This window comes from Periophthalmus magnuspinnatus, chromosome 5 (assembly GCF_009829125.3).
Source record: "Periophthalmus magnuspinnatus isolate fPerMag1 chromosome 5, fPerMag1.2.pri, whole genome shotgun sequence".
Classification (NCBI taxonomy): domain Eukaryota; kingdom Metazoa; phylum Chordata; class Actinopteri; order Gobiiformes; family Gobiidae; genus Periophthalmus; species Periophthalmus magnuspinnatus.
In genome coordinates this window covers 24,921,100-24,947,060 of record NC_047130.1, presented here as the reverse complement: position 1 = coordinate 24,947,060, position 25,961 = coordinate 24,921,100, and the positions used below count along the sequence as shown (strand labels likewise).

General features: G+C 37.2%; 4 protein-coding genes across 9 annotated transcripts in view; 3 read left to right on the top strand and 1 right to left on the bottom strand.

The window, feature by feature from the left end:
• LOC117371086 (testis-expressed protein 264 homolog) overlaps positions 1 to 13,803 on the bottom strand; it is a 39,944-nt gene extending 26,141 nt beyond the window's left edge. The window contains exons 1-2 of the mRNA XM_033966688.2: positions 13,391 to 13,803; positions 4,580 to 4,801 (exon numbers count right to left, since the gene is read on the bottom strand). Of these exons, the coding sequence (XP_033822579.1) occupies positions 4,580 to 4,801; positions 13,391 to 13,642 (474 nt within the window). The 5' untranslated portion in view covers positions 13,643 to 13,803. The remainder of the gene's footprint in view (positions 1 to 4,579; positions 4,802 to 13,390) is intronic.
• A 307-nt stretch (positions 13,804 to 14,110) lies between these two features.
• Positions 14,111 to 15,841, top strand: gpx1a (glutathione peroxidase 1a). The gene is made up of 2 exons (XM_033966589.2): positions 14,111 to 14,413; positions 14,866 to 15,841. Exons 1-2 carry the CDS (start codon positions 14,189 to 14,191, stop codon positions 15,214 to 15,216), a joined length of 576 nt encoding a protein of 191 aa, XP_033822480.1. The 5' UTR covers positions 14,111 to 14,188; the 3' UTR covers positions 15,217 to 15,841.
• Positions 15,842 to 16,046: 205 nt separating this feature from the next.
• On the top strand, positions 16,047 to 17,323 carry brk1 (BRICK1 subunit of SCAR/WAVE actin nucleating complex). The gene is made up of 3 exons (XM_033966591.2): positions 16,047 to 16,206; positions 16,730 to 16,812; positions 16,896 to 17,323. The coding sequence occupies exons 1-3, from the start codon at positions 16,089 to 16,091 to the stop codon at positions 16,920 to 16,922; spliced, it is 228 nt and encodes a 75-aa protein (XP_033822482.1). The 5' UTR covers positions 16,047 to 16,088; the 3' UTR covers positions 16,923 to 17,323.
• A 441-nt stretch (positions 17,324 to 17,764) lies between these two features.
• On the top strand, positions 17,765 to 24,570 carry rbm5 (RNA binding motif protein 5). 6 transcript variants are annotated; one of them, XM_055221658.1, is made up of 25 exons: positions 17,765 to 17,830; positions 18,131 to 18,174; positions 18,307 to 18,478; positions 18,926 to 19,084; positions 19,174 to 19,243; positions 19,600 to 19,673; positions 20,222 to 20,305; positions 20,552 to 20,612; positions 20,891 to 20,947; positions 21,030 to 21,190; positions 21,276 to 21,373; positions 21,480 to 21,567; positions 21,639 to 21,701; positions 21,794 to 21,860; positions 21,953 to 22,050; positions 22,128 to 22,281; positions 22,381 to 22,472; positions 22,549 to 22,728; positions 22,877 to 23,017; positions 23,120 to 23,191; positions 23,275 to 23,457; positions 23,543 to 23,617; positions 23,692 to 23,795; positions 23,878 to 24,007; positions 24,198 to 24,570. In XM_055221658.1, exons 2-25 carry the CDS (start codon positions 18,158 to 18,160, stop codon positions 24,321 to 24,323), a joined length of 2,526 nt encoding a protein of 841 aa, XP_055077633.1. In that variant the 5' UTR covers positions 17,765 to 17,830; positions 18,131 to 18,157; the 3' UTR covers positions 24,324 to 24,570. The 6 variants fall into 6 exon arrangements, with proteins under 6 accessions (XP_055077633.1, XP_055077634.1, XP_033822473.1 ...); XM_055221659.1 differs by having other exon boundaries at positions 21,950 to 22,050; positions 22,149 to 22,281; XM_033966582.2 differs by having other exon boundaries at positions 21,950 to 22,050.
• The last annotated feature ends 1,391 nt before the right edge of the window (positions 24,571 to 25,961 follow it).

Here is a 25,961-nt window from a genome sequence, read left to right as displayed (position 1 = left end):
CGCCTTTATATATCAACCTAAGAAGCACCAAAGGACTTTATGTGCTCAAAGCAAATGTATCCTGGATGCAGCTGTGATTGCAAAATCAATGTTTTTACTTAAGTGTAAACACAGCTACAGGATTTAAATCCCCTTGTGTCTTAAGACAGGAACACTATTCTCTTCTGCTCCCTCTTTGGCTGCTGTTTCTGTGTGCTATACAGAATAAAACATGTGATACTGATAATATCTGCTACACAAATAAAACATATCGGGCATACTGCTACTATTAGGTTGGTTTGTTTTTCCTTCCCAGCTGTTTCAATGCTTTGATGTCGGGATTCAAGATGCTGGAAATATGTTTTGTACTTTGTTGTCTACATTGGTTTGGTGGGTCGTATCTTTAAGTTTTCTTCACTTTGAGAGTGTTAACGGTCATCTTTACCATGACTTGTTAAGTTTCAGGTCAATTGTACATTTTACATTTGACTTTTGAAATACCATTAGTAGAAATAGAGGCATGGTATCTAGGACTGGGTATCAGTCCTAGATACCATGCTTGCCAGTTGCCAATATGATACATACCTCAATATGAAGGCCATGATACGATACATCTCAATACAGTGCACTGTTGATTCAATACAATACAATGCCATATATTTCAAATCAATTTGATATGATTCAGAGAAAAAATAAAGGCTTACGGGACATTTAATGATCAACCCCATTTCCACATACAATAAATTTTCATTTCATTTATTTTTGTATTTAGCCTCTGTTTATTGAAGATGATTGAACAGTGCATTTTTTTTTGCGCATTCTACCTAGAAAAACACATGAGACTGTAACACTGGTCAGTATTACTCATGCACAGTTTATATGAGCTCCACATTTACACAGGGACATGTGCAGTTTAACGTCTCTGAACGATCACAAAATATCTACAAAATCACAACTTTGGCACTAAAAGGTTTGGTAAACCAAAGTTAATATGAAATAAACCTATTTTAATGATCAAAACAGTGAATCAAATGTCCTCATAAATGAATTTCTTTCCTCTAAACAAGCCACACAAATGTTGCACTGTGACAGAATAATTACAAAAAAAAACACCACTTTTGCGATATAACGATACAGCAGCCCACAATATCAATACTGTATCATTAAATGATACATTAAACGATACGAACGAATATTTTTGCACACCCCTAATGGTATCATTACAATCAAATCTAAATTACAAAACCTGTTCTGAAATTCATTGGATTTCTGTATTCGTTCATCACTTCATTTTTCACTGAAATTATAATGTTCTGGGAGTTGTTTACAATGTGCACTCTGAACAAAATCCTACTTTTTGAACATATGTTGAAAAGCATATCGCTATTGCAGTGCAGATTTCTTTTTTCTCCAAAATGTTGCCGCTTTAACAAATATGTCAGTTATGTCATTGGCCTTTGCAGTAAAAACAAACAGTACAAAAGTAGAGGGAGGGATATTTAAGTACTTGGTTTTTTAACTACTTTGTAACACACATTTACAACTAATCATCATATTCTGTGACTTGTACTTGCATAAAGATGACTTTCCCCTCTGTTTCTACTATCTGTCTGACAGTTCAACAGGTGTACCTCAAATGGACCAGGTTTATATTGACAAAATGATTTAAACATTTGTGTTTCTTGCACCGCTCCTTCAGATACAATTCTACTTTTCTTATTTTTCAGGTATTATATTTGAATAGAGTTGCCCAATATACTGCAATCGAATAGAACAATGCTGTTGTACCTTTTTACATAGACCGCTACAAACCTGATCTAAAATTCATTCAATTCTTGTATTAGTTTATCAGTTCATTTTTCAGTCTTCACTCTAATTGTAATGCTCCAGGACTTATTTACAATGTGCATTCTGAACAGAATCCTACTTTTTGAACATATATTAAAAATCTTATTGCTCTTTCTGAACTGATTCCTTTTTTCCCCAAATAGTGCTGCCCTAAACTTAATCAAATACATCAACGTTATGCCACATACAAATGGAATATTTCGGTACTTGGCTGCTGTACTTTCACTTCTACTTCAGTTGCACTAATCGTATACTGAAGGTGACTTGTACTTGCATAAAGATGACTTTTCCCTCTGTTTCTACCATCTGACTGGCTAATTAGCTTTCGGTGCTAATTAGCAGTTGAACAGGTGTACATCTACTAGACCAGCTTTATATTGACAATGTTAAATGATTTGACCATCTGTGTTTTTTGTACTACTCCTTTCGATACAATTTAATTTTTCTATTTTTTCAGGTATGATCTTTGAATATGGCTGCACAATATATCATAATCAAACAGCAATGTCTTGTTGTATCAGTTTAGACCTAAACTTACTCTGAAATTCATGAGATTCTTGGATTGCTTTATCTGTTCATATTTCAAACTTTTCTCAAATGTGAATGCCGCTGGAGTTGTTTAGATAAGCACTCTGACCAGAATTCTTCTTTTTGAACATATATTGAAAAGTTTATCTGTATATACGGATTTTTCCCCCAAAATCACGCAGCCCTGATAAAATACATGTGATAAAAGTAGAAAATGAATATTCAAGTATAGCTGTGCTTTCATTTGTACTTGCATTTAATTACATTCTAATATACCTTTACAACTAATTATACCCTGACCGTAACTTGTACTTGCATATAAACAACATTTGCCTCTGTTTCTACCATCTGACTGGCTGATTGGCTTTTGCTGTTAATTAGCAGCTGAACAGGTGTACATCTACTAGACCATGCAAGTCTCAAATCTCAAATCTGCACAACATTTCCATACCAAAATCCAACATAAAAAAACATGGCAAAAAATCTGTATGTTTGGCGGTGGAGGAGCATGCTGGCCTGTTCCCTGCTCAGACGTGACCTCTCTGGGGCTAAGTGCTGTTGGAGTAGAGCCAGGACCAGAGCAGGTTTAGGCAGATGGCAGAGGCAGCAGACAGGCACCAAAGCCCACATCTCCTCCAGCTCTGAGGGTGAAACCTGTGGAGCTAACACCTGCTCCGGAGCACTGCATAATTAAACAAAATCCACTATCGCCGTTTATCACGCAGACTCACTTTCCCAGAATCCCCCGAGCTCTGTAGCTAGACTCAGTCTGATCATTCACCATCAAGAGCTGAAAACTGTGCTCTCTTGTCTTGCTGTTTTATTCATTGACTCACTGCTGAAAAATTATCAAAACAAAATAACTAATGCTCAAATGGTTACCTATAAAGCTGTTTGTCTTGCAGCTTTTGATCATTTGCATAATAGTAATCTTTACAATAGAAGTCATATAGTATTTGGCTTTCCAACAGATGTACACAAGATCAATGACAAAAAGGAAACATGACTAAACGTGCGCTATGTAACTTTTCTCGTAAAGGGTCTGCCACCGGCTTGTCCCCATAGAGATGCTGAAATGTTCCACAGTCTGGCATTTTACTTATTTTTATCCATGAAGACAAGCGGGTGACACCATTAGGTCTAGTAACATAGTATAGTGTACCTTTAGGAAATTCTAAATTAGGGCTAATTAAAGAAGGCAGGTTAAATTAAGACTACAGTCGTGGAAAACATCATTCAATACCAGTTAATATCTACGTACGAGTACCACAGCTTGAGAAATACTACAAAGTAAACAGTTATCTATTGCTAGTGACACAACACCTCCATGCTTGGTTTTCAGTGGCGTAAATTACACAAAAAACATTGCATAGGAAAATGTGATACATTTCAAGATTCTTTGAGCCATGGTGAATCATTCATCATACTGTATACAGTTGAGTCACCAGTTTATATTCTAACAAAGCAAAGAAGATATTTTTTCACTAAAGTTTGGCATGTCCAGTCTTTGCACGCCTCTGCACAACACTGTGTGGCCACAGCAAGGGTGTATCAAACACTAATACTCACTGTGAGCCTCAAAAACATCAAGAACTAATTTGACCAATGTTTACCATGTGTAAAACAAACCCAAAAGTGGAGTTTAAGCACTTCTGAACAATATATCGATTAAATACAATGTGTTTGTGTTTTTGACTGATAGATGTTTAATTGATAGGTGGAGGGTTCGTCACCTGCTTATCTCATGGAGAACAGATGTTAATGTATTGCCTAGAATTTTCCACTGTTTTTAACATACTTCCATGGAAACAAGCTGGTCACCCAACCAGACAAAGTTAACAGTTAAAATCTGTGGAGAAGTGACACCATTCCCAGAAAAAATGCTTTGTTTGTTTGTTTTACAGGATACTTTTGAGAAATAACGACACCTGTAATTTAATAAAGGCAAAATAGATAAAATGAATGTCATACTGTGGAACATTCCAGGAAAAGCAATAACATCTCTATGATGACAGACATCCCCCCCATACTAGAAGAGTTATGTGTTCCACTTGTAACAATATATACCGTAATCAGAGCCAAATCAGATATGTCTTAAAAATAGATAAAATAACATAAGGCAGAACTGTATTGATATGAAAAGATGTTTACAAAGAATTAATAATCATATTTTGGAATGGGTCCAAAACATACATCATTTCCATGTCAAACCACACAGCCTTACCTTGATGTACTGCGTTAGTTGTGGGTAGACTCTTGTGACACCCAGGACTATGGAGAGACATGTCCGATAGGGAAAGGATGCAGTCACCACATGTGTAACTTCTGGAAAGGAGAATACGCTGAATCCAGATGTTATATATTTCTGCAGAAGATCCTCTGGGGTTTTGTTCTCTCCTTCACTCACGATGCTGCCAACTGCACAGCGACAGTCAGGCCCAGGCACCTGCACAACAAGTGGAAACGACTGAGAGGAGGTTTAAAATGGCCCATCTCAAAATATTGAAAGGTTAGGTAAGGACACTGTCAAACTCACACTGTATGCTGTATGCTTGCCTGTCTAGTGGTAATTGTTTTTATTTCTCACTTTACCTTGCTTTACATTTGTATCTATGTTGACTCTTGGAAAGCTTCTCAAAACCTTATTTAAAACTGTAGTCATTATTCAGTTTCCATTGCAAGCTACTTCTGGTGCTGCAGCTACCCTGGACTGATAAGTTCGCTCCATTAACCAGCACCAATCACTGATGAAATTTAGGAGACAAAGTGGATGAGTCTTGCCCAAGGACACAATGGCTGAGATTGTCTTACATATATACAAGTTGTGAGAAAATGATTACTTAGTTTGCTTTACAAAAACCCTATAAAAAAACTATCTTAAAAATAGTTTAAAAAGTCATACTGATGCATGAGCAAAGTAAAAAAAAGCCCCGTTCATTTGTGTTTCACTACAGTAAAGACCGTAAAGACTAAATAAATGCCATTCAGTCCCTCAGTCATCCAGGTAGGGTCCATAGTAAAGAAGGTTGAACTAGTGGAAAAGTGAAAAAGTTTGTCCATTCAAACTTCTTTCAAAGTTATTAATTCAATTTAGCTTTAGATTTAGTTTAAGCAACAGTTAGATAGAAAATCAAAGAGTAAACCAGCATTTACAGGAAACAAGCTAATTGATAACTGCCTCATACCCTGTCATTAGACTCTCCTTCTCAGCAAAGAAAAACTCCGCAACTATATGCCATTGCATGACAGGGTCAATTTATTATTTTTTTATTTGCAACACAATTTAAGTAAACATTCAGACAATATTATTTGCAAAATAACACCATTGTAGAGTCTCCTGCTCTCTAACCGCGTTCACTTTTCAACATCTAACTATCAACTTCACATCGACGTTGGGAATGCACTAAAACATTATGGCATTTTAACTTCTCATTAGAGATATCCCCTTAGCATTTCAGATATGACCCTAGCAGGTTTTGAATGTCTACTATATTTGCTCCATTTAAAAGGAAATCCACTCATTAATTGTGCCTCTAATTGGAGCATTTGGCAGCGCAGCCATTATTCCTGCTTCCTCCATCCTGTACAGCCCAGTGCCCATTAAAACCGGGAATGGGAAGACACTCTTTTACAAATGAATACTTTGGGGACATTGGAGAGACTCTCCCCACTGTGCTGAGCTGAGCACCAAGCTTTCTTCATGTAATAAATGAGACGGAGCAGCCCAATTTGTTCCTTAAACCATCGATGTGTGCTTCAAAAATAGCCAGCATGTGCCCAGAGTTTTACTATTTCATTTAAATACTTTTTAAGCTAAAGCAAACTGAAATTGTAGTGTGTACAATACACTACACTACACTGCAACAGTAGTGCACAACGGGCTGAGAAAGTACTGTACTAGACAAAGATTTACACAATAAAACATATATTCAAGCAGGTGGACAAGCAGGTAACAGACACCCTACCAAAAAAGTTACATATAATATATATATATATATATATATATATATATATATATATATATATATATACATACACTCACCTGAAGGATTATTAGGAACATATATACAACACCATACTAATACGGTGTTTGACCCCCTTTCACCTTCAGAACTGCCTTAATTCTATGTGTCATTGATTCAACAAGGTGCTGATTCATTCTTTAGAAATGTTGGCCCAGATTGAGGAGCATCTTGCAGTTGATGGAGATTTGCGGGATGCACATCCAGGGCACGAAGCTCCTGTTCCACCACATCCCAAAGATGCTCTATCGAGTTGAGATCTGGTGACTGTGGGGGCCATTGTACTACAGTGAACTCATTGTCATGTTCAAGAAACCAATTTGAAATGATTCGAGCTTTATGACATGGTGCATTATCCTGCTGGAAGTAGCCATCAGAGGATGGGTACATGGTGGTCATGAAGGGATGGACATGGTCAGAAACAATGTTCAGGTAGTCCGTGGCATTTAAACAATGCCCACTTGGCACTAAGGGACCTAAAGTGTGCCAAGAAAACATCCCCCACACCATCACACCACCACCACCAGCCTGCACAGAGGCATGATGGATCCATGTTCTCATTCGGTTTACGCCAAATTCTGACTCTACCATATGAATGTCTCAACAGAAATCGAGACTCATCAGACCAGGCAACATTTTTCCAGTCTTCAACTGTCCAATTTTGGTGAGCTTGTGCAAATTGTAGCCTCTTTTTCCTATTTGTAGTGGAGATGAGTAGTACCCGGTGGGGTCTTCTGCTGTTGTAGCCCATCCGCCTCAAGGTTGTGCGTGTTGTGGCTTCACAAATGCTTTGCTGCATTCCTCGGTTGTAATGAGTGGTTATTTCAGTCAACGTTGCTCTTCTATCAGCTTGAATCACTCCTCGCCCATTCTCCTCTGACCTCTAGCATCAACAAGGCATTTTCGACCACAGGACTGCCGCATACTGGATGTTTTTCCCTTTTCACACCATTCTTTGTAAACCCTAGAAATGGTTGTGCATGAAAATCCCAGTAACTGAGCAGATTGTGAAATACTCAGACCGGCCCGTCTGGCACCAACAACCATGCCACGCTCAAAATTGCTTAAATCACCTTTCTTTCCCATTCTGACATTCAGTTTGGAGTTCAGGAGATTGTCTTGACCAGGACCACACCCCTAAATGCATTGAAGCAACTGCCATGTGATGGTTGATTAGATAATTGCATTAAGGAGAAACTGAACAGGTATTCCTAATAATGTGTGTGTGTGTGGGGGGGGGGTGTGTGGGGGTGTGTGGGTGGGGGTGGGGGTGTGGGGGGGGGTGTGTGTGTATGTATGTATGTGTATATATATATATATATATATATATATATATATATACACACACACACACACACACACACATATATACATATATAAATAAATAAATACAGACTTTCAGGACACTTAATGATCAACCAGATTTTCACAAAAAATAATTATTAATATTATTCATGAATTATTATTATCATTATTTTAAAAATTACTCTAGGCAATATATCAATACAGCTGCACACGATATCAATACTGTATCATTAAATCATTAAATGAAGCAATACGATATATCAATATTTCGATATTTTTGCATATATCTATCTATCTATCTATCTAGATATAGATATAGATATAGATATGCTGCCTGTTAAAAAAAGTCACCACCAAAAAAAAAAAGGTCACACACTCTAAAATTTGGTTGTTCCACCTTCAGCTTTGATTACGTCACACATTCACTGTGGCTTTGTTTCAATTTCGCTTCTACAATGTCACAAGATTTATTTCCATCCAGTGTTGCATTAATTTTTCACCAAGATGTTGCATTGATGATGGTCGAGTCTGACTGGTGAACAGAGCCTTCTCCAGCACATCCCAAAGATTCTCAGTGGGGTTAAGGTCTGGACTCTGTGGTGGACAATCCATGTGTGGAAATTATGTCTCATGCTCCTGAACCACTCTTTACCAATTTGAGCCTGATGAATCCTGGCATTGTCATCTTGGAATATGCTGTGCCATCAGGGAAGAAAAAATCCATTGATGGAATAACCTGGTCATTCAGTATATTCAGGTGTCAGCTGACCTCATTCTTTGAGCACAGACTGTTGCTGAACCTTGACCGGACCAACTGCAGGAGGCTCGGACCTATTTGTTTAGTTAAATCCAGGTGGCGACTTTTTTTTTGATTGGGCAATATGTTTGTCCAATTGTTTTTTACTTGTATGTGCAAATAAAATCTAATCTAAAGAATTTTGCCTCTCCTGTGCCAGCTGAAGCTGCTAAACTTCAAAACCACAACCTCAGAAAAATTACTTGGCTGACGGCAAATGATGGTGTGAATTTATAACAAAACCTCTGATTCTAGAATGTGACCATCACGGAGGTCAGAGGAGAGAGAGTGATGGAACACCGTTGCCATAGCAATCAGACACACACACACCCATTATATATATATATATATATATATATATATATATATATATATATATATATATATATATATATATATACACACACATATATATAGGTAAGTAAGACAGGAAAAGCCATATGATCTTGCAAGTTTAAGAACACTTGGGACAGTTTTGACACATTTGGCCACACACAGCAGGATGTCAAAGCCGGGTATAGATTTATTAATCATCACAGCGTCCGAGCAGAGACTGCAGAACAAAGCAACAGCCCAAAAGCATAGCCCATCTCTCCACCATCTTTGTTTTGCTTTCCTCTGTGCCCTTCAAGGCACCACTGTACTGCCTTTTGAAGTTACGCCAACGGCTCACAAAGAGGTGAAAGAACCCAAATTTGAGTGGAAAATAAAATCCTATAGCGTATTTCTGTTGGGAAAAGGTGGTGAGAGCTAAACTGAATTTGTATGAAAAAAAGTCAAATCTGTCATAACACTACTATACTGATAGGTGAAGTGAATAACAGAGCTTCATTCTACACATTGGTGGGATGTAGTTGGCAGCAAGAAAGCATTTTGTCCTATAAGTGATAGAAACGGGTATTTTAGCAAGTTTGACTTTATTATGACAAAAAAATTATATGGGAAAAAAAACATCAAATTAGAGATTGACCAATACATTTTTTATTTTTTTTTACATGGCAGATGTCAATGCGGACTGTTTAATATCCAGAGAGAACGATGGCTGGTGAGCTCTGCCGATATTTTTGGGCCAATATTTTTCCAGATCGGGCTAATCTGGATTATTTTTCCCAAATTATGTCATTTAAATTTACTAAAACAGCCTCTTTTTTTACCATATATGTAAGAGAGTTCTCATTTTGTGCAGTTATCTCTTTCTCTAGTTTTCAAATACAGTTTTATGTAGATTCTTTAGGCAGCAGGTTGGCCAAAACAAAATATCAGCCTGCGCTGATACGCTAAAAAGTAAAAAAAAAATCAAATCTCTAGATCAATTGACTATGTTGCTTTCTTGCAGTGGTTATACCAGTCAAAAGTGGTCAAAAGAAGGTTAATGGTGAATAGGGGTATAACTAATGATTAAAGTCGACCTTCGACACAACCAGAATATTTATGAATATAATATTACCAATTATACATTTCTATTCTCCTACTGCTCTTGAACTTTGCTTTGCAAATAAAGGTTCTCTTATTACTGAGTAAAGTCAGAAATGATTTATTCTTTCAATTTATATTTATGACAAAAAATATATATAAAAATCTGTCAACTGGACGAAAGAGTGAAGAAGTTTCACGGCTCATCTAAACAGCTTCTTCAGTTCTGGTCATTTTGCTGGTGGACACTGCCTTAAATCTATTTGAAGGGAGGAGCTAACTACACTGAAACTAACCTAATTGTTGACTGTTTCTGTTTGTTGGCTAAGTCTATTGAACTACACTGAGTGTTAACTGTGTGTGAGTCATATTTTGCATAATCATTCAGGCCCCTAATGGGTGCTCTCATTAGCATACTGGATAACACTATTGTGATACTTGTTTTGATTTAAGTCTGAGGATGAAGTTGTAAATAAGAGAAACAAAAACAGTCACTCCATAAGAGAATGTACCAACACCTTCGTGAGAGCAGCTTGGGACCCCAATCTGCTGTCCTTGTCAATCTCAAAGCCACTAACCACTCTATTGATCTGTACCTCACTATTAAGATAGTGAGGTACAGATCTTAGCCAAAGTAAAGAAATGGTTTGAGAGGGGAGTTAAAGAGGCATTTTTTGTTAGCAAAGACCATACATTTTTAAACAGGAATTTACTCCATCCTCAGACCTAAATCAAGTGATAGCCAGTATACTAATAGGTGTGAGTGCACCCATTAGGGACCTGAGCAATTATGCAAAATATAACTCAGGCACAGGTCACACTTAGTGCAGTCCAACAGACCTAGAAAACAAACAGAAACTGTAAACACATAAGTGAGTATGTTAGTTTCAGTGAAGTTAGCTCCTCAATATCGTAAGTATATAGTAAATCTGATATAATGTTAAGTCCAACTGTGTGTTTACAGTGAGTAATAGACTTGTGCAGTTGCTGTGGCACTTCACTCTTACAATCTTGGGTTTCAATCACAGAGTTGTTTACAGTTACTATGGCTTCAATAGGTCATTTCACACAGAAGAATTAGTTGTAATCAAGACCAAACTCACCAGAACCTCATCTTCATCAAAAAAAAGTAATATGCTCTTTTAAAAATTGAGAATTATGATCACTCATGTCTCATTAATGACTCATTAATTATAACATTAAAATTTGACATTGTGAAATCAGTAGAAAAAACTTTAGCAGCGATATTTTACTATTCTGGTCCAGTAGCAACATTGTGGTCTCCCATAAAATGTGGATCCTATGGAAATTGTAAAAATACATGAAAATACTTTGTTGGAAAGAAAATAAAAGCCTTGCTTCCCTGAAGATGTTGACATGTCAGCACGTCTCAGTATGGAGGTAAACTGTGACCTCGCTGCTGCATGGGGTTGCAACAGGAGGAGAATGAACCAAAAAGACAAACACAGCCCACCTCTGCAGCCCACCTAAAACCCACCAAACATTATCTAAGAAGGGAGGCAGTGTGAGAAGAAGGGAGAAAGAAACTTCAGGAGGTGGAGGAGAAGCAGTGGGGCCCAACGGGTCAGAGAATCCCTTCGCTTTGAAACCACACGCAGACATTTGGAGAAGTGTTTTTGCTCTTTGAGAAAAAACAAAGAGAGACAAAGAGAGCGCTCCAGCCCCGTATCCATGGCAACCAACTCAGGACCAAGTCAAGTCTTCATTGAGGTCTTTTGTTTCTGCAGAGGAAGTGGTTATAGGGGGGGAAAGTGAGGAAAAGGTAAAGATAAAGTGAAGAAGCAAAGAGAGTAATTCACTAATCACTGCTTTACATGCCAGAGGAGAGTAAGAGTAAGTAACTAACCATACAGCAATAAATTAGATATGAAAAAATTTTGGCATGCATGACCAAAAATGTAATGTTGAATAATACTTATACAATACGTGAGGTTATGAAATTAGGACAAAACTGGTTTAGGAGTCAAACTGATTTACTTTAATTCAGAACAAATATTACTGTGAAAATATATATATACATGAAAAAGATACTAGGGGTAGATTACAATTTTGATTTGATAACTATCCAGGTAAAATTCACATCTTTATAACACCTTGGCTTCTGTTATTATGCTACTGAATCACAGTATGTCAATTTTCTCAAAAGTAGTCACAGAAATTCGACCACAGTTTGATTTTTATCGCCATATCACCCAGCCTTAGATGCACTGACTGAATGCAAAACAAACTTATTTTCACAAAAGGTTCCCACTACTGCACAAATGGACAGTGTTTTGAATAATGTCAGCTACTTTAGCATAACCATTCTTCTCTATGGGAACTCTTAACACACAGGCACCTCAATGCCATCCTGAGGCCCCAACAGTAATGAGCTGAGATCATTACACCAATTACTTTAACTTAGCTCACACTTGGCTGTGAACACTCACTGGGTTAAAACTGATCCTGGGTCTAAGCACACACTGGGGAAAGATGAGTAAAACGGGGGTTTTGATGTGGAGCTGGGAAATGTCTAGTGAGAAATTTTGATCAGGTATTTTTTTATTTTTTATTTTATCCAATGCCTGGAATCCAGCTCATACAATGCACACTTAAGGGTCATGGGAGTGTTGAGATTATGAGTCAGTGTAGACCTGTCACAGTAATTACTATACTATCAATTTATCTTTCTATCTGTCTGAAAATGTGGCTGAATATGTTTTTTGGCACGTTTTATTTGCAATAGTGGGGACATTTTGGGCATTAACATTTGGGATGTAGAGGGTGAAATAGTTAACAAATCCATAACTTACATTTGTTTTTATTGCAGCTTGTTTTATTTATTTTTTATTTATTTATTTATTTTTTATGTTTTATTTATTTTAAAAGTTTCCTGTGATTGTCATCCTTCAAGTTGTAATATCACACAGTGTTCTTCAATAGAGGCCAAGTTATATTGGTCGTCAGTTGTGACAGACCTAGTCAATGTTGGGATCAAAGTCAAGTTATAGCAATGGATTTTACATACTTGTATTGATGTAATAGAGATATCTAATTTCATCCAGTTTTCACTCAGCACCGAGGGCTTATAATGCTACTAATACGCTGTTATCATTTTATAAACAGAGTAGAATATTGGAAACATCCTTTAGAAACCTAGAGATTTAGAAACCTAGTTTACAGTAAATGGAAATAATAATTTTAAGATTCAAATATAGATGAAGGATGTCCGTTTACCTGTTTTAGCATACACAAATTTAACTAATGCATTTCAAGACCCATAAAAAGGTGATATTTCTTCTGGGGAAAAATAAATAAATAAATAACAACCGTATTGAAATATTTTGTTGATAACTCTTTCCATCAGAAGAGAAGAACTAAACTAAAAACATGTAATTACTGCCATCTAGTGGTCGAAAAGCCTGGATATCATCACTACATTCACATTGAAAGCGTAAATTCCAAAAATTAGGTGTTGGCATGAGTTTATTGTTTTTACCTTTTTAGGGTCGTCATAAAACACTCCAATGCAAGGCAGCGTTGGTCCAATACTCTGGGATTTCTTGAAGACATGGCCGCAGTTCTTGTATGGTCCTTGAATAAACTTGTAAACAATGATGACCTTTTTTATTGGAGGGGATCCGGTTAATACTACGACTTTTGAAAAAAGTCCCGAGTAAACCAAGAAACTAGCAATTATAAAAACACTAAATACGAAGCCAATGGCACACGGACAGAGCCAGTCTGGCATTGTAAACTAGCACTATTTCCTACCTCGTTGATTTTTGAACACCGTGTACTTTTGATTTGATGCATTTGTCGCTAAATAGATTATTAGATGGTTTCAGTGATTGATTAAAACGCAAAAATGCAGTATTAGGCCAAAATACGTTAAATTAATGCTCATTTAGCATGAATAGAAAAGTAGTTAAAATACTTTATTAAAGAACTTCCTGGAATGTACCATTTTAGCCGGGCAATGTGGTGGTTAAATTAGCTGAGAAAACTTTTGGTAACACTTTAGTTGTTTTTTTTTTTAATTTTGGACATGGATATTGTTTTCATACCAAAATATATTAAACACCTTATTTAATTCAAATAAGACGTGAACGCTGTACAGTATCCATTGACGTTTATTTTTGTACATTAAAACCTCATATCTATCTCAAATGGTTAAGTCCACGTTTATCAAGAAGGGGCATGTTTAATTGACCCGCCCATTCAAAGTAGTAGTAGACTGATAGTTTAAAAGTTGTTTTGCTCTTTTGTAAGCCTTCTTCTTCACAAAAGTGCTGTAATGGCCGGGGCTGTGAAGAGATTTTATGATATTACAGCTAAATTGTTGTCTGGAGAAACCTTGGCTTTCTCTGCGCTGAGAGGAAAAGCCGTCCTGATTGAAAATGTGGCGTCTCTTTGAGGAACAACAACCAGGGACTACACTCAGATGAACGAGCTCCACTCCCGCTACGGACACAAGGGACTTGTCATTCTGGGTGTACCCTGCAACCAGTTTGGGCACCAGGTAGGCTCTAATAATCTTGTTGTTTTTTGTTTTTTTTAAATCTCTCTCCAGTTAAAAACAGTTAAAATTAAGCAGTTAAAGATTTTTTTAACAATACTTTCGGACCTATTGTGTAATATTGTAAAGACTACATAGCCAATATGCAATAGGAAATAAAACTGTATGAAAATATGGAGCAGTAAACAAGATGTACACATGCCTGAAGGAAGGATTTTCTGTAATTCTGCTGAGTCACTGTGACGCTGTATTTCTCCATACTTTTAACCAATGCATTATTACTGGTGGTGACATATATCAGTTTATATTATGTTATGTGTATTAAAAAAATACACAATGTATGGTGTGACAGTTTTGTTCTTGAGTATAATAATATGGATGAATCAAGCTATTATAGGGCTGACATATGTCCTTTACATGTTATTGTCAATTAATGTTATGTTGTGTTTTTGTAGGAGAACTGCAAGAACGATGAAATATTGAGATCTCTGAAGTATGTCCGTCCAGGAAATGGTTTTGAGCCAAATTTCCAGCTCCTTGAGAAGGTGGATGTGAATGGTACAGATGCCCACCCCTTGTTTGTCTATCTGAAAGAAAAGCTCCCTTTTCCGTCCGATGACCCCATGGCTCTCATGAATGACCCAAAGTCCATCATTTGGAGTCCTGTCAGAAGAAATGATGTGTCCTGGAATTTTGAGAAGTTTCTTGTTGGTCCTGATGGTGAACCCTACAAGCGCTACAGCCGCAACTTCCTCACCATTGACATCGAGGCTGACATTCAAGAGTTACTTAAAAGGGTCCAGTAGTAGTCTATAATGTTATATGTGTTCAAACCAAGGTTAGTTTTTATATTTGGGGAAAACAGCTCTGTCTTTTGATTATACTGTGTAGACAAAATGTGTGTGTTCAATATTACTAAAGACAGAAATCCAAAATCATTTATTACAGCAATGGAATTGACATAAAATGGAAGCCCAACAGACTTGTTAATTTTTCTTAAACAACACTGTATTGGATTTTTGTCTTTGGGAATATTTAACACCCAAAATTCTCCTACATATATTATACTCAAAATATAGAGTAGTTTTTCCCTTGCAAAGAACCACCCCCATCTCCAACCGGGTACCTGTTTTTGAAAATCATTTTGAAAAGTTGTATGTACCCATGCAGCACTCATTTTTTTTCTTGATAATTTTATATATATTCCTCTATATCACTGTAAGAAGACTATCTCACAAATGTAATATTTTTAACACACTGAATTATGAAGTCTGTTAACTTAATGAAGATGCTCTTTTAAAGCATTTGCACAAGCAGCATCTGATGCATGTGAAAGACGAATTATGCCACTGTGTTGTTAGTATTTATATCGGATAGTCTTTAAAACTAAACTAAAAACGCATATTTTCTTTAATAAAACTGTCACGCCTACGTTGTTTTTTCTGTAAGTCATTTGAGCAATTTAAAATGCAGAAGTTTCTTTAAAAACTTTATCAGAGCAACTTACCAGTGTAAATGGGCAACAGACTGCAAAATCCATCATCGAGGTTAAGCAGTCTGTAAAACATACTGTATGACTATTAATACATTAACACGATAGTTTTGTAATAAGTTGGCAATGCACATCATGCCATCAGCACTAAGCACTGCTGCTTCCTGATTGTCTGACGCTTTCAACATGGCTGGTCAGGAGGACCCGGTGCAAAGAGAGATCCACCAAGATTGGGCGAATCGAGAATACATTGAAGTTATAACCAGCAGTATTAAGAAGATTGCTGACTTCCTTAATTCCTTTGGTAAAAGTCATATTCCTATCTTCTTGGTGGACAACAGCAGTGATATTGGAAGTGCTGCGTCGCTAGCTGTAGTAGCTTGCTATTGCTATCCGTGTTGATGTTCCCTTGACCACTCCCAAGTGCCTTTAGCTGAAAGCTAACTGAAAATAAGACGTTTTTTTTGCTTTCTTTTATCTGTTATATAGTTGACCTCTCTTGTTTTACTCGACATAGTTGGATGCAAAACCAAAACGCCATTAGGTTGTATTTAGCTGTACGAATTGAATACAAACAGTTGGATATGTTGTGTTGTCAATGCTAACATGCTAAAGCTAGTGATGGATTCCGATTTCCGACCACAAAACCAAATATAATGGTTAAAATGTACCATCGTTGGTGTCTTTAATCTGAACTGTACAGTGCTTATGTGTACCTTTGACTGAACGATACGGTGCAGTGCTATTTACATTTACATGGATGCTACATTATAGTATGGTGCATTAACTATAACTGGATGATTATAATAACATTTTGATCCTCATAGACATGTCCTGCCGATCTCGCTTGGCCACCCTCAACGAGAAGCTAACAGCGCTGGAAAGGAGGATTGAATACATTGAAGCAAGAGTAAGTTGAGTATAATATCAATGACCACAGATTATAAAATGCATAACAGCACAATAGCGTAACGTTATTTCTCTTCTTTATAGGTAACAAAGGGGGAGACGTTGACCTAAACTGCACAATGCACCATAAAGCCACTTCCCTCCCTCCAATCCAACCTCGTTCTCGACATAAGTGTGATGGATTCCAGATGTTTTGCTCCTGGGACTGTTTTGACCATTTTTATATTTAACAAGAAATGTGTGTTTTTATTTTATTAAACATTTATGTAAGAAGAATGCTTTTGTTAAAATTATTTGACATGGTGAATACAATATCACAACTGTATTAACATGATAATAACCATTTGCTAGTGTCTGTGACATTACTCACCATGGATTTTAAGAAAACCATGTTTCTGAGTGCCAAGATTTATTTGTTGTGTAGTTTTCTTCCCTAATATGGTTTTCCTTGTACATTGAATTGGTAATTGTTGTAAGAATGATATGATAATAAATATACAAATTATTAATGAGTACTGTTTTTGAGAACTGAATGTACATCTGCACCATACAATTTTTAGGTTCCTTGATTGGCCTCTTTGACTTGTATTATGGGCTTGTTGCAAAGTACACATATATACCTGTATATGCATATGACCTAATGATTATCAGGCACTGAGCATTAAATGTACAAAATGTTCCAAGAAACACTGACTGTATAATATAAAACAAAAAAATCTACACAGGAAATGGTGTTTGTCTCGGAAGGCTTATTCCCAAAGTATAGTCTTTCAGGCATTTTACTACACAATTATTGACATTGTTTTTATATGTATTAATCATTTATTGAATAGAATGTTTGTGTATGCACAATAATTTTCTCTTGCAGTCAAACAGGATTTTTTTTATGTTCATATATTCCAAACACGTATAATCCTGGGAGCTAAAAATCTGGGTTTATTTTTTTTACGACGATCCTCATTCCCCGCTGCACTGATGCATCTTGGGATAAAGAAGCTACTCGTCGAAAGTCATTGGACGTGAGAAGAATTTTATTTCTAATAATTACCGTTAAAACGTCACATAAAGCGAAAACTTTGTGTGTAAACTATCTTGGTAAGTTGTTGTAAAAGGCAAGCGTTAAGAAGCAGTTTCATCTTTTTATACGCGCTTATGTGCTAAGGTTATGCTTGCTAGCTGGAGGGCCCTTCGGACATTTTATTGCGCTGCGTATGGTAGTGTTTATCATGTTTACATCATTGCAACCGTGTTTGATTATCTTCGTGATATTTAACCGTAATTCTACATAATAAAATAAATACTTGCTTGTTTCGTTACAGCGCCTGTATTTTGGAGACTGAAGAGACATGGGAGCCGATAAAAGGTGAGTCTTTCTAATGCCAATGTAGGTGGAATCTGCGTAGTTTGCTGCAGCAGTGTTTTGCTGTGTATTGATACTAATGTAGAACGGTCCACTTTTTTTTAACGAATCTGCCAAATTGTTTGTGCCGAACAGGATAAGTCGGACCGAGCGCAGTGGTAGATATGGTTCAGAACAATCTCGAGATGATTCGGACTGGCGCGACAGAAGAGAAAGAGATCCGGAGAGAGATTGCCGACGCTGGGCTGATGATCGACGAAGTGATCGCTATGAAGGGGACCGCCGTAGTTCAAGAGATAGTCCAGAGGTAAGCACTAATTTACTCAGAATCCTTTTATTGCTATCGTTTGTGAACACAGTTCGCAAACTAGGAACTTACTTTGGTGATAAAGTGCAACATAAAACACACTGAATAAATACAAATAAGGGCATGCACGAAGTTAAAAAAGAAATGCTTAAAAAATAAAATAAAATACTTAAAGGTAAAAAATATATACAACAGCAGCATCAGAACAACAGTGCAAACATGACACTGATGTTTAAAGTGCATATGCCAGCTCTGTTTGATGAGATTTTACATCAATTACTGTAGTTGTACTCCAGTCAAGTCTGTTGCCATTCTCTAAATGCCATGCTAACATACTGAACATGCTGAACATTAACTAAGGTTGGGTAGTCTAACCTGTTGTGTACACTTCTTAAGTTGTATGTGTAGTTCAACAGTGTACTTTATAAATCCATCTTGTTTTTTCAGCCACGAGAAAGGAAACGTCGTAACAGTGACAGGTCAGAAGATGGTTATCACTCTGATGGAGACTACCCAGATCAGGACTACAGAAGGGAACCTGGAGAGGAGAAGAAAAGTAAAACGATCATGCTCTGGGGTCTCTCTCCTCATATCACTGAAGAAGATGTAAGTGTCTTTATAATCCTCCATTTAATCTTTACACTTTTAAAATCTTAAGTTATGTATTCCTTTATAACATTTGTATATTCTTATAGATCCGTATGGCTCTTGACCAGTTGGAAGGCCCCCAGCCTGTGGATGTCCGGTTAATGAAGAAAAAGACAGGTGAGAACCATATGTGCACAGGACCCATTCTCCCTTTAGTCTGTGACCATAGGGCCAACCTGCTTCCATTCAAACCCTGTCTCATAGCACTTTGATTTGATGTAATACTAAGTATTTGCTTGTAGTTCAAAGATGTCTTCTTAACATTTAAAGGTAAGTACTTTTGAGCAAGAAACTGATCCAACACTTAAGTGTGCGTCAAGCATATGCAGGAATTCAAGTTATAGTAAACTCAAATGGCCACGTGTTTACCACACAAGGCCTGGGTTGGGAAGCAGTTTGTGGAACAGTTTGAATTTATACCCTTGGACCTCTAACTAACACGCCTCCCGTCTATATTTGAATGCTGTCTCTAGGTATAAGCCGTGGTTTCGCCTTCGTGGACTTTTATCACTTGCAAGATGCTACCCGATGGATGGAGACCAATCAGGTTGCTTCACAATCGCCAAGTTTAGTTATAACCTTGGGGATCTAGAAAAAACCCAAAAGGCAACCAGAATGTGATTTCTCCTGTTTCCAATACAGTGACTGTAGGCATTAAAAATTACATACTTAGTTATAAATAAACAAAGCAGGGTTAAAACTTAAAGCATCAAGGAAGAACACACTTCTGTTACCACCTGCTACCAGTATTAGTTCTTACTTTGAGTTTAGTAGATTTCTGTTTTAAGTTGCATTTTCTTTCTTCTGCTAGCAAGACACTTATTTTCCTTATATTGTTTTTCTAAAGCCTATCCGGGTTTTACATAAATCACATTGTACACTTTGCTCCAGCCCAGTCTGGTGCACTCGGGTCCCAAACACCTTAAGAAGCTCTATACATGACGCCCACACACATATACAACATGTGCCCGTCTTAAACACAGAGACTATCTGGTGGGGTCCCTCTCCCCATGCTCTCCCTTCCCATACTGCCTGCTCAAATGAATAACAGCCAATAAAAAGACCAGTTGATTAATGCATGTTTCATTTTCACAGAATCTTCTAATCATCCAAGGGAAAAATGTGGACATGCACTACAGTAACCCCAGGAACAAGTTTGAAGACTGGCTCTGTAACACTGTAAGTTAAACACTTGTATTTCTACATTACTTGCATGTTATAAAATCAATATAGAGACAAATAGATTACATTCACATGCAGTCAAAAATGCTAGTGTAGGATCACATGTTTGCTGTTGTTTTTGCTGTTAAATGGTATGCAATGGTAAAGGTTAGATTGTGTCATGGGTAAGTATGGTTTGCGTCTTGAGGCAGCACTGAGGTTTAGAAGGTGAATAATAAAAATGATGTGAACGGTTACTTGCAGTGTGGCCTGTACAATTTCCGGAGGAGGCTGAAGTGCTTCAGGTGTGGAGCAGCCAAAGCCGGTAAGTTGTCAAATCCACAAGAGGCCACTGACTGCTGCCTTCTGAGCAACCCAGAGGCAAAGGACTCAAGACTTAGAATATTTATTTTTTAATCTTAATATGACCATTCCACCTGCTGGTATGCTAAAAAAAATGACTGAAAATGAACATAGATCTACAGTAAAATTTAAAAGGGTGGGAATCAAAGTAGAAACCTTAAGAAGTCAACATGGATATAAGGAAGAGTCGGTGCTTTTTCATGTCTGTGTGCTGACATTAAACATGCACTGTCTCAACAGATGGTGAAAATTCTGGTGCTGCTGAAAACCCACCAAGTCTAGATTTTTATGGAGATAGTAAGAACTCTCACTTTTAAATGCATGCTTGACTTTTTTGTATCCATGAGATCTGAAATGCGTATATCTTGTGTTTGCACAGCCCTCATCTTGAGAAACATTCCTCCACTCACTTCAGTTGAAGCCATAATTTCAGCTGTTGCACCTTATGCTAATCTTTCATCAAACAACATTCGTCTCATCAAGGACAAGCAGACGGGCCAGAACAGAGGCTTTGCTTTCGTACAACTGTCTTCACCTCTGGTAATTTTTATTTATTTTTTTATTGTTTATCTCCTACCCGGAAGTGTTTAGTGAGCGTTTCTGATTTTATTTTTTTCTCTTGTAGGAAGCTTCTCAGCTCTTGACTATATTACTAGGCTTGCAACCACCTCTAAAACTTGATGGCAAAACAATAGGTGTCGATTATGCTAAAAGTGCTAGAAAGTGAGTATCACAATTGAAGTGTTTGGGCATTCTAATGAGAACACTGAAAACTTGGTCAATTTTGAAAATAGACTTGACTATAACTCTAACTATTGTCTTTAACCAGAAACCTTTTGCTACCGGATGGAAATCGTGTCAGCGCCTTCTCTGTTGCCAGCACAGCAATTGCTGCAGCACAGTGGTCGTCCAGTCAGGTACTTGGATTGTTTCTGAATAAATGACTCAATATTTTGCATTGTGTTCATTGAAGCCAATCTCTTTTTAGCCACAGCCAAGTTCAGATGATATGTCTGAATACAGCTACCTACAAGAAGGTTATGTGCCTCGGGTATGTGGGAAATTCATAACCAATTCTTCATTTAAAAAAAAAAAAAAAAAGACTGAAATGTTCTTAGAGCCACTATTGGTCTTCTTGTTTAGGACTATCAAGCGTTTTACCATCAGGCGGCAGGGCCTAGCACTTCTCAAGGAAATGGCATTTTGGGAGGTATGGTTTGGAAGTACAATTTTACTGTATGGCTGTGTAGTAGTTTAACAAAACTGCACATTATAGAGTAATACACTGCTTTATTTCAGCAGCCCCAGCCGTAAATATGGTTCCTACTGCAGCCGGTGTGGTCATTTCACAGACTCCTCAAGTTTACCAACCTCACATAATTGCTCAGCCGGCTGTACAGGTAAGACAGAAAACAACTGTCAATTGTTATAGTTAAATTTTAGACTGTTAAATCATACAAATGCACATAAATTGCAGACATTGTCTCTTGCCCAACAGTTGGACACAAAGCAGCCGACAGGACACCTCACTGGTGTAGAAGCCATGTCTCTGCCTGTAGCCGTCGTCCAGGGAGCTGCAACAGTGAATTCTGCAGTAATGAGCACCGCACAGACAACTGACCCAACAGCTGGTATGTAAGCTGAACAATGTGCTAAGTAGTTCTACAGAGTTTAAAACTATCTGCTCTATTCTTTCAAATTCTTAGCAAATATATATATTTTTTTTTTAGTTGCACCAGATACTTCCACTTATCAGTATGACGAGTCATCTGGGTATTTTTATGACCCACAAAGTGGCCTCTATTATGACCCAAATACTCATGTAAGTACTACACATCTCCAAAATTTAGGGCTAATTACTTTTTGTGATCTTAATCAATTTATTTCTTGTCTCTTAGTATTACTACAACCCTCAAACTCAGCAGTATGTGTACTGGGACAGTGATAAGCAGACATATGTCCCAGCTGACTCTAATGTTGAACAAAATGCTAATGCTGGTGGATCTGCAGCAGCTAACAAGGAACCTAAAGAAGCCAAAGAGAAGAAGGAAAAACCAAAGAGCAAGACTGCTCAGCAGGTACAATACGTGTGTGTGTGTGTGTGTGGGGGGGGGGGGGGTGTGTATATATATATATATATATATGTATATATATATATATGTATATGTAATCTGTATCCAAATAGTGCAGACATTTTGGATTACATAAGATTTCGTGGTCTTACAGATTGCTAAGGACATGGAGCGCTGGGCCAAAAGTCTCAACAAACAGAAGGAGAACTTCAAGAGCAGCTTTCAGCCAATAAGTCAAGAGGAGAGGAGGGAGGCTGCAGCCGCCGACGCAGGTTTCATATTATTTGAAAAGAAGGTATGCTCTGAGTAGGCTGTTGTTCACGAAAGAACACACCTTGAACCTCTGGTGTGCGATGTATGTTCAACTTCTTTTACTTAGAGGTATTTATTTCTCTAGCAAGGGGGAGCCTTAGACAGACTCATGGCAGAAGAAGAAGAGGCCCCCAGCACCTCATCTAACAGCAGCAAAGTCAGTTTTAGTTGTAATGTTTTTTTTATTATAACTATGAATATTGCAGACTGTATTTACATTTTGTGTTATGGTGCTTGAAGGGCCTGGTAGCAGCGTACAGCGGTGACAGTGACCCTGAAGAGGCAGGTGCAGCAGACCCGGAGGGTGGAGATGGACAAGACAAACTCACAGACTGGAAGAAAATGGCCTGTTTGTTGTGCAGGAGGCAGTTCCCAAATAAAGAGGGTTTAATACGACATCAACAACTGTCTGATCTGCATAAGGTACTTGCAACACTTGCTCTTTGAAATATGGCCAAAATTAAAACATTTTTGGATCATTTTCTTACTTTGTTATTTATCATTGCAGAAAAACTTGGAGGTCCTTCATAGATCTAAACTCAGTGAAGCTGAGCTAGAAGAGCTGGAGAGGAGAGAGTCAGAGGTTTGCCTTAAACAAATATTTCAAATTTTCCATATTGTATTGAGCCCAGTTATTATGCTATATTTTTCTTGCAGATGAAATATAGAGACAGGGCAGCTGAGAGAAGAGAAAAATACGGTATTCCTGAACCTCCAGCACCCAAAAAGAAGAAATTCAGCCAACCAACCACACCCGCCATGTAAACATTTGTTTTACTACTTAAAAAAGTTTAACATAAGCCAAAACTGACAAGTAACAAATTATTTTACTTTTTTCAACAGTAATTATGAACAGCCTACGAAGGATGGTCTCAACAGTGACAATATTGGGAACAAAATGTTGCAGGCAATGGGCTGGAAAGAAGGCAAAGGACTTGGAAGAAATCAGCAAGGAATCACTACTCCAATCGAGGTACTTGACAAACCATATTGGACAGTGATGCCATGCATGGATTTCAAAACCCTTATTTAACAGAAAAAAGCTAATTTCCTTCTCCTGTCCCTGATTCAGGACTGTAAAAGAGTAGCCTACTACGAGATGAAATTACAGTATACCTATAATATAATTAACGCAATCTTGACATTGTTTTGCATAATTTCAGGCTCAATTGAGAACCAAAGGAGCTGGTCTTGGCATCAAAGGTTCAAACTACACCCTCTCTCCATCTGACACGTACAAGGATGCTGTTCGTAAAGCCATGTTTGCCAGATTCACTGAACTGGAGTAACTTGCATAAGATGTTTTTCTTTACCAGTGGTTATTGTGTCATTTATACTAATTGTAAAAGTTTAATTGACATTTACAATTAGACCTCGATTAGAATCTGTACCTGGGCATTATTGTAGTTTGAATAATTGGTCATTTTGTACATAGTATTACTTATTAACATGTTGGTTACTAATGATTTTGTGTTGTGTTAAAACTTGTACAGTTTATGAAAGATGTTTGTACAGAAAATAAAAGATCCAAGAGAAGCATACAGTTAGCGTTTATAATCTTTGGACCAAAACATGTTACTAGACACTTGATATTAAACATAGTATTGGAAGTAAAAAGATGACAGTTAGAGTTACTGCTGAACTGCAAACCCCTTTTTCATTATTCTATGTGGGTGAGTGAATTAGCACATGAAAATGAATTCCAAATTGCAACAAATTAAAGTATTGAAGTATTTCTCATGAAAGAAGAACAACTGTGCTGCAAGGTTTTAAAGTTCTTATACTTTGCTAAGCTAAAAAGGGGAACTTAATATTCTACATTCTGGGTGAATTAGGGATATTCGTCCATAGGTTGAATGTACAGAGATCAGGATGAAATGTTCCTACACAGAGACAACAAACATTATCACAGTCAACAAAATGTGATTACTTGTACTTGATCTTCTTGGACATGCTACCCGTGGAGAACCATTTCTTTTGATATTCCCATCTCTTGGAAAATGTTCTGCACCTCCTGCCTCCTCTGTTACATAAGTATCTTTTAAACTGTGAGGCCTGTCTCCTGTTGACAAAGGTTGGTATCTCCCCTGCTTCATTCCTTTTGCTTTATTTTTATTTTACTGCAAAATATGGGATCATAGTAGGCACACACACTGAGTTCAGTGCCTCACTCCTGGAATAACTGTTGGCTTGCACAATGATGAATTTGAGCTTTACTTAAAACATTCGTTGCATGTAATAGTGTATATAAAGTTCAAGTGTTTTTCAGTTCAACAGAGATGGTAGTGCGGAAGATTAATGTTCCTTGAGTTATAAAAATGGGGAGAAAGTATTCACCTTATGTCAAATAGACCAGTTTTGTTAATGCTCATATGACCCATAAAAAATTACACTAACACAACATGTATTACAGATTGAGAAGCACAAGCAGAAGTACAACGTTGAGGTCCAAGGAATTACTAGAGTATAACAGTATTTGGGGAAACTACTACTCAAGTAATGGTAAGAAAAACTGTGAGTAACATCTTGATTATAGATTGTAGTAGTAGTTGATGTAATTGGAAAGACTTTAAACAACTTGGCAGTTTTTTTTCTTCCTAACAGTGCTACAATAAGGCCACATTCAGTAATTCAGAGTAAATGTATGAGAGTACAACTTCTATATCTGCATTTCTACATGTTCTATGGCATGAATAATTAGTCCACTGTCTACTCTGGCTCACCTCTATGTTAGGTAATAAGTTAATAGACTATTTGTGTCCATATTTCTTGTGTACAATGATTTTTATAGGCTTCATTCCAGCTGCTGCCCCTTGAGAATAGTTCTGGCCTTTTTGTCTCTTGCCATACACTTTTATGGACTCTAGATGGCGCTGAATAGAGTAGTTCAACAGTATGATTGACTTTATAAAACATTTAGAAGCCTA

Bases quoted from the DNA above. Each gene is read 5' to 3' on its own strand.
- brk1 (XM_033966591.2), top strand. From the start codon at position 16,089: ATGGCTGGTCAGGAGGACCCGGTGCAAAGAGAGATCCACCAAGATTGG. The intron at 16,207-16,729 runs GTAAAAGTCATA...TGATCCTCATAG, and splicing joins TGACTTCCTTAATTCCTTTG to ACATGTCCTGCCGATCTCGC. The intron at 16,813-16,895 runs GTAAGTTGAGTA...TCTTCTTTATAG, and splicing joins TTGAATACATTGAAGCAAGA to GTAACAAAGGGGGAGACGTT.
- rbm5 (XM_033966582.2), top strand. The intron at 18,479-18,925 runs GTAAGCACTAAT...TTGTTTTTTCAG, and splicing joins GTTCAAGAGATAGTCCAGAG to CCACGAGAAAGGAAACGTCG. The intron at 24,008-24,197 runs GTACTTGACAAA...GCATAATTTCAG, and splicing joins GAATCACTACTCCAATCGAG to GCTCAATTGAGAACCAAAGG.